The sequence below is a fragment of the Perkinsus marinus genome (assembly GCF_000006405.1).
Source record: "Perkinsus marinus ATCC 50983 genomic scaffold scf_1104296948840, whole genome shotgun sequence".
In the NCBI taxonomy this organism is placed as follows: Eukaryota; Perkinsozoa; order Perkinsida; family Perkinsidae; genus Perkinsus; species Perkinsus marinus.
Genome location: NW_003210043.1, coordinates 41204 through 48871, shown reverse-complemented (window position 1 = coordinate 48871; position 7668 = coordinate 41204). Strand labels below are relative to the sequence as shown.

Genomic DNA, 7668 nt, shown 5'->3' with positions numbered 1-7668 from the left:
TGCTCAAATATATGTAACATCTGGGCCCACGTCGATAGGATCTACTGAGACCGATCGTCGACTCAGCCAATCAGTTATGAGAATTGCCGTTCCGAATATCAACACTCAGTCTGTGGGCTTCCGCCCGATTCATCCTATGATCTGCAATGCCCGGTGAAGGAAGCCACGACGGTCCCTCCTCTAAAGTGATGAAGAACCTCACTGACACATCGCGAGCAGCGGTAACACTAGAAGGCTATGATGTCGACATGGACCCACCACCTCCTCAGTCGACAGAGCATCCCAACAAATGGCATGAGCGAATTCCCCGAGGAAGCACTCGCCTCTCTCTCATCACGAGGGCGTATGAGAATCGCTGACCGGGGCCTCACTCCGACAGAGATACTTAAGTGAGTTCTTCCAACGATCCCTCGAACAGCCTCTCTTGCTCCAGGTCCCCGAGGTTCGTCGAGGCTTGCTATAGGCTAGGCCTGAGACCATCTGAAGTCGATATCTGGCATACCCAGGATTACAGCAAGACTCCTCAACCAGAGTTCCCAAGCTATACGACACTTGATGAAACAGATCTTCCCCTAGATTGGCGTATATCCTGTCTAGCTGAAGCATTGTGAGGAAGCAGTCGTGTCCGGTGGGAGGCAGCCTCATATCACTCATTAGGAACGAGTACGACACCATTATGGTCAAGTCGAGCTACGCCAATACCCAGTCCTTCGACGAGTGGATGCAAGGCAAGAACCTGTCGACAACGGGAGGTTCTCAACGAGGCCGATCTCTTGACCGTGAGGAAGGCCTGGGCTACTAGCCGTCAGTGAGAGGCTATTCCTCAGGCACTCTGCGATCGATCACAACGCCTGATGACTTTGCCACCACTGCTATGGCACGAATGCGGTCTCATATGGCACGTCTCGAGAAACAGAAGGCTTCCTTCATGGACAACGAAGCACGGAGTGAGTCTCAATAGCGAAAAGCATATGTTTGCCTTCCCATAGAAGCTACCGCAGACTGACTCATGTTCAGGAGAGAGGGCAAGGTCGAGGAGTGCCCAACGGAAGAAGGAGCGAGATGAGCTCATATATCAGCGTATGATGGAAATGCTTGACAAGGAGCGTCGCCAACAGATGTGCTTTCGACCTAAGCTACGACGGTCCAGAGTCGCCATCAGGTATCGACAACGTATGGAGCAGCTAGCCGAGGCCACAAAGCGTATGCGGGACGCTAAGCGTGGGGACAGGTTCAAGCGGAATAAGGATATGCAAGAGCACAATCGGTAGACACATGTGTTGACCTCTCTGACCGACTCAACTCTTTCCCAGTGACCAGCTGCTGCAAGTCCGCAAGGATCGTGAGATGAGACTGTCAGAGGCACTTGCCGCCCGGGTAGTCTCAGTCGAGAAATAATTGCTACGCAATTGCGCTTTGCTCAGGCGGAGTCTCGTCGAGCCAAGAGGGCTGCGTTACTCAGCGCAGAACGCTCACGGTTAGCTCGACTGCGAGAAAAGGTGAAGGAGGACGAGCGCAGGAAGGTGCCCATTATGAGGCCCAAGCCTAGCCGTATTGAGTATGAATGCTCAGATGGCTTTGACCGAGGAGATGCGTGCTAAGGACACGCGTAGCAAGGATCAGCTACACCGTAACAAGATGGAGTTCGAGGCTTTCGTCCAGGAAACACATCGAAAACGAGCGGTCCGACCTGCTACCTTTGCTGCTTTGATGATCTATTGTGTGTCTATGGTTAGATCAGTGAGCATCTGGTAGAGCGAAGACGGAGACGTGAACAGTACCTCAAGGACGCGGAAGCTGATCGACAGGTCCTCGAGGCCGCCTGCGACATCGAAATGGAACGAATGACTCTGGTGAGGGCCTCACTGTGATTGATTTTAAGTACCTTAGTATTCTCATATGACGAGGTCGGTGGTCCTCTGATTCGTAAGCCCAGACAAGACTCATTAAGTGGATCGCTGAATTCAATCGTCCTGTATACTTCCTCTCAGGCAATGAAAAGGCAGCGAGTCGAGTACGACCGTCGGAAGTTCCAGACCAACTTCGAAGCTGCCAAGAAGGACGAACGTCCAAAGTCGGCAGCCTCTTTGACTAGCCTGTTGCCTTCTATCAACCACCACTCGGTGCTGCCTCGGTCCACTCAGTGGAGCCTGGCCCCACGCTTGTCGACCCCTCGGGGTTACGACTCTGGTCTTGGGCCCGGCTCCTACGACATACCATCCACTCTTGGGGCCGATCAGATCGGCCCTCGATGGGCGCCCGACTCTGTTGATCGTTCGGAGCTGGCCGAACGCCCGGTGCGGTACGAGCCTCCACCACCGAGCTCCCCGCCGAGATCCCCTAGTATGAGTCCCATACTGAGACCGGTACGGGGGAACGATGGGCCCGGGCCAGGACATCGGCATGAGCCTGTGTCCGTTCATAGACTACCCAGACCTCGAGACCCCAAAACCATTGCAGAGTAAGCCCCACATTGACATCTGTTCGGCCATCCTCAGTCTCAGGCACTTCCGTGTCCTCGTGGAGTCGGGACGGCATTACTTGAGTATGGTGAGCCAAACCCGAGTGAGTGCAGCTTCTGTAGCGAACGACCCCGGCAGCATTTTCCGGTCTCGCCACTCAACCAGTTGCCGACGGTCCCTCAGTAGTCTGCGATCGTCCAGCTCACGAGGTCGCCTGGACGACGACGAGCCGGACCAGGCCCCAACCGAACTCGCAGTACCAAAGTCGGCGACGCCGGCAACGGAAATCCGGGAAGGGGCAGAAGACAGCTCGGTGGAGCCCACTGAGATGGCTGGAAATGGGGCTGCTCGAAACGGCACTGCAATCTCTTCTAAAGAGGAAGAAGAGGAAGAATACGAGTCCGACTTTGTCGAAGAGTGAGGCTTCCTCTACTCACCATCATGTGCTGTGTCTGCTGCGATATACCACACCTTGTGTTCGTCAATTGCATGGTCTGTATATGGCCTAGTGCGGCGCTTCTTCATCACGAGTGCTACTACCCCTATTGATTGAACCAAGATGCCCCTCGACGAACGACCGCTATCTATGGGGACCACACCGGCGTCTACTCGACACGCCATCGCGCCCTCCAATAGGGTCGGTCCTGCGGAAGTGCTCGCTGTATGGTCACCCTATTGGGTCGTCCCAATCTAGGTGCCATCATCGACACAGGCAAGACAGGGGTCTCGGAGGTCTCGACTGATGACCCGCTTTCCCCTACTATTCATACAGGACTGCGTAAGTCGCCTCTAACCACTATGTTCATTGATCGATTAGGAAGTGCGCACGAAGCGGCTGGAGAAGCTAGCGACGCGACTGTGCCGCAAAGAAGAGTATTTCAACGGTGTCGCCAGGCCGAGACATAGAAGGCCGCATCCCCGAGTATGCAGTAGATAGAAGCATGTATAGTGCGTGCCAATTTGATATGCAAATGTGAACAATGTGCGCTATTTTCTGACGCGAATGATAGTGAACAAGTTGTCGCTATCACAGTTTCGAGCGGTTACTTCTATCACATCACATGTTCATAGCGATATTTACGTGAACTATCCAGCATAGTTTCAGATCGATTCCTATTAAATTTTCACAGATGCATATCAAATTGGCACACACTGTATAGCATATCTTCTCAGCGCAAGGAATGGTCTATTCCAACACCTGTGCTCAGATATTGTGGCGAGGCGGATGGCCTCTTGATCGAGCTGACGGCGAGCGACTGGCCACAATCGGTAGTTGCCCGATGCTGCCACTACACAACCCTCAAGGGCGCTCAGGATCCCGCGATGAATATGGGAACTCGTGAGACTAAGAACGGTGCCTCTCAGCGACAGTCATGCCCCTCTGTGTGTCTACACCGTAGGTACATCGTACACACAGCCATGCCCTCCTCTTCAATGTCGCAGAATAACAACACTGACATGCTTGAAACAGTGGCTGTCGATAGTCCATCATCGGAGATGAAGATCTCTCAGTCGCTCTCAGCTTTCGAAAAGGTTGGGACGGTCAAGGTGTGCTCGTCCACATGCGGTTGCCCCTCAGGGTATACGAACAGGCATTCGTCCGATGGGACGATCCTGGAGGCCTGTTGTCTGGGGTCACCCCTCTCGACAGGCTAATACTTTGCAATTATGGACACCACATGATGGGAAAGCGTAAGCGTGTTCGAGTTAATCCCTTGTATTGAGGTCGTCTCAGCGGTTGGGCATGGCGCACGGGGCCCCTACCCCGTATGGATCGAGCTTGAAGATGTTAACTTGGAAGGGCTTCCTTCCTCATCTACCAAATGAACATATGTGTCCCCTTCCTTACGGTGTTGTTTGTAAGTCTCCGAGTAATGTCCATATGGGAGACAAAATTCACACTGAGGGACATACGCTCTAGGATACGACGATAGATGTCTCCTGTCACGACGCTGTTGGTGAGCGCTCTCGATTATACCTGAGTTACACCTGAGTTGCACCTGAGATACACAGTTATGTGTGAGGACGGGCAGGAGTACTGAAGAGTGATAAGTCGTCACCAGCACTTACCGAATTCGGCCACGCATCCCCTCACTGAAGCTCCGCATCAAGAACACAGTGATGCGCATTCAGATGTACCCATACTGTATAGTATGCACAGTATCATGCATCATGTACTGTGAACAGGAAGGGGTGGAAATTAATTATCATTCCAAAATTCTCCTGTTTCCATGGCTATGCCCCTTCCCCCCCTACGTTACCCAAAGGTCCCACTTAACACAAGCACTCAGTTGGATCAATCATAACAAACGACGCAGAGCACACGGCCTCTCTGTGCCACCATCGACGACTGCTTGAGGATGGGACCGTTTCCTCCTCGCCTCATTACTCCTATGGCAACGATGACCGTGCAATGACGCCTAAGAACACCAATCCCACTGAGTGACTACTATCATGTGGTCACAACTGTTCAAATACAATACGCTTCCTTTTCGTCCAAAACAAACTGTGGCAATCTCGATAAGCTCACAGATATCCACCGAACCAGTATTATTATTTCATTACAAACGACATCAAACTCGAGGTACTCCTCATCAGCTTTCTATTGTCGGTTCGAAGGGTATCGAGTCGAGTCCGTAATAACCCATCCCCTCCAAATCCTACACCGCGGAACCGAGCCTCTCCCATTCTCTCAAAATTTCTTCGCTCCGCCTCCGCCTCGCGACGCTCGTCTGCCATAGAGGCCTCATAGCCTTGATAATACCAGTCCAAGAAGCAACTGCTGATGCACATCAATCCCACCAACTAGATAGACACTACTTCTTGTTCCCGACAGCAACACCACCCATCACCACCCTGTCCCTCTACCTCCCCACACTCCCCTTCCCCTGCTCGAGGGTCTACTATACCTAAGGTAACAGCAGCCTCCAACGCGATAACCCCAGGGTTAGTAAGTACCTCGAGAGTCGTCTCCAAGGTATTGTGCGGGTCCAAAGTCCTCCCCACCAGGCTCTATACCCTGTTCAACTGCCGCATTGCGAGGCGCTGCGTATCTGCCGGAAGGAGACACTATGTCCAATTCAAAGCAAACTGCAATGTTCGTCACACCACTGTCGAGGTTCCTGCAGCTCCGGAATTTCGTGGCGAGTGACTGAGTCTATACTGAACTCTCGACACCCCGACACTACCTGAATATCCTCATGCTGATAGGGCAGACCCAGCACTGGTTGCCGCGGTCCCACATAGCGCTATCACAGGCTGAGTCCTCCATCGTACGCCCGTTGCACTCGTGGATGTGACCCGTCTCATCGCAGACGAAGGCATCCCGGAATTTCCGAGACCTCCACAGCGTGCACCTGAGGACATCCTTCTGGTGATGCCCCTGAGACCACCTGGACTCTGGACCTCGTATTATCACAGGTGTGCGTAGGAAAGTCCTTCGGGTCTGGATGCTCTTCTGTATCTCGATACACTACTCGCCAGAGCATCCACTCGTCTCGTGCTTCCCTCCATACCCGCCGTTCACGGTCCAACTGGGCGGCTCGAGACGCGGAGTAAGGCGAACGCAAAGACGAGGGAGCGGACGGCTCATTAGTGATGGTATGATGACCTCCACGAGGAGTCTGAATGCTTATAAGATACTCCACAGAATGCCCATGGCACATTACCGCTTGAATGCCAAGAGCGACTGCTGCATCCCAATCACCCCAACTTTTATCAACAACTTCAGCTTTATCCACACCGGAGGCCTCCGAGTCGGCCCGGAGCTGCAGTTCTTTCTTCCAACAGCGAACAAAGGGTTTATAACGTAGGTTGGCCTGAAGAGTCAACACGTCAGAGGTCGCTCGATGCCCTAACTGTTGCTATTACTCTCCGACCGTAACGGTCCTTCCTAGGCGGCCAGCGGTAATGATAAACCCAATACCACAATTCATCACGATTCCCACACGCTCTCAGATATCTGCGGTGCGGCGTAACAGCGGAGGAAAATGCGGAAAAAGTCATCACCTGCATGTCTGTGAGGAGCTTACTATGGAGGAGGCCGGTAGGAAGGACAGTATTTTACACACAACATCATCGTGGATGTCGATGAGGCCGAGTCGAGGCGAGGTGGGAGTGGTAGTGGAGGAATCCATGTCCAGTAGGTCGTTAAAAAGGTCCGACTCGCTTACCTGATGATACCAAAAATCTTCCAAATCTCCCACCAGGTATGTACATCCTCGTCCCTAGGAGTCCCCCTTTCAGAGAGACTATCGAGCATCATAGAGTCCAGAGGGAGGCCATCGGTGACGGTTAGGCTATCGCAGGTGCTGGTCGGAGAGACGGGCGCCTCCTGTTTGAGCTCTTGAGGGCATCGAGGCAGCATAACTCGACATAATAGATGCTCTAATGATAATGCTCAGATACGTTGAGGAAATACAAGATTTCACAAGTGCATAAGACGACCGAATCTCATCCACACTGAACATCCAGAGCAAATGTGTTCCTTGTTCGTCATACGCTTCGCTAACAGACTCGTATTCTCTAGTTACTCAGAAAATGTTTGCTTGAGGATGACTATCAGATTGAGTCTCAATGTGATACTTCCAAAGACGTATAGGTCTACGTTCTCGCTTCAGGGTGACAAGTTCATTCAATGCGTGTATAGTAACACATCGCTTACACACCCGAGCGTCAGAGCTAGAGATCCCCGGGGCGAAGGGACGAGTTCTGCTAATATCATCGAAGTTGCCTCAAATTGAATAGCCGGGGCCGGGCGGCCCAATAGAGGTCTCACCGTCTGTTGCTGTTGTTATTGCCCATTCCGACCCTCTCCCGCGTTACTCTGCTCGAACGTCTGCAACTGGTTTACAACCAGATGGGGGCTGCTGACTCCAGTCTGGGGGGATACGCCGGTTCGAACCCCGGAAAAGGGATTTTTATCGTTACTCCGCGTCGTATAGTCCCGTCCTCACGTCCAATGTGTTTGGTGCATTCCCCGATCTACAGTGTCGGAGAATACGTTCATTTCCCTCAGTTGAACTTGGAAGTTTCATCGCTAACTATAGACGTTCACGCACCAGCTCAAATACAAGTGTACAGAAACCAATAAGATTTTCCCAGAACTTCCTCGGAACCTTCATATTGTCACCAATACATGCAGTTGACCATTCGCATACTTTCCCACACGGCCGACCTATTCAGGCAATTCTACAATCCCATCCAT

At 52.4% G+C, this 7668-nt stretch overlaps 3 protein-coding genes across 3 annotated transcripts in view; all 3 read left to right on the top strand.

Annotated features, from left to right (window-relative positions):
- Pmar_PMAR007771 (glucose-6-phosphate isomerase, putative) overlaps nt 1-157 on the top strand; it is a gene marked incomplete at both ends in the record, with an annotated part of 2272 nt that extends 2115 nt beyond the window's left edge. Inside the window, one exon of the mRNA XM_002778522.1 lies at nt 1-157. This exon is cut by the window's left edge and continues 4 nt beyond it. Within this exon, the coding sequence (XP_002778568.1) occupies nt 1-157 (157 nt within the window).
- Nucleotides 158-676: 519 nt separating this feature from the next.
- Pmar_PMAR007770 (conserved hypothetical protein) lies at nt 677-2883 on the top strand (the record flags this gene model as incomplete). Its single annotated transcript, XM_002778521.1, has 9 exons — nt 677-779; nt 828-947; nt 1018-1267; nt 1314-1377; nt 1425-1523; nt 1573-1683; nt 1737-1853; nt 1992-2461; nt 2505-2883. 9 exons carry the CDS (start codon nt 677-679, stop codon nt 2881-2883), a joined length of 1713 nt encoding a protein of 570 aa, XP_002778567.1.
- Nucleotides 2884-3125: 242 nt separating this feature from the next.
- Pmar_PMAR007769 (hypothetical protein) lies at nt 3126-4186 on the top strand (the record flags this gene model as incomplete). Its single annotated transcript, XM_002778520.1, has 5 exons — nt 3126-3240; nt 3280-3346; nt 3671-3731; nt 3777-3858; nt 4011-4186. The coding sequence occupies 5 exons, from the start codon at nt 3126-3128 to the stop codon at nt 4184-4186; spliced, it is 501 nt and encodes a 166-aa protein (XP_002778566.1).
- Between the last annotated feature and the right edge of the window lie 3482 nt (nt 4187-7668).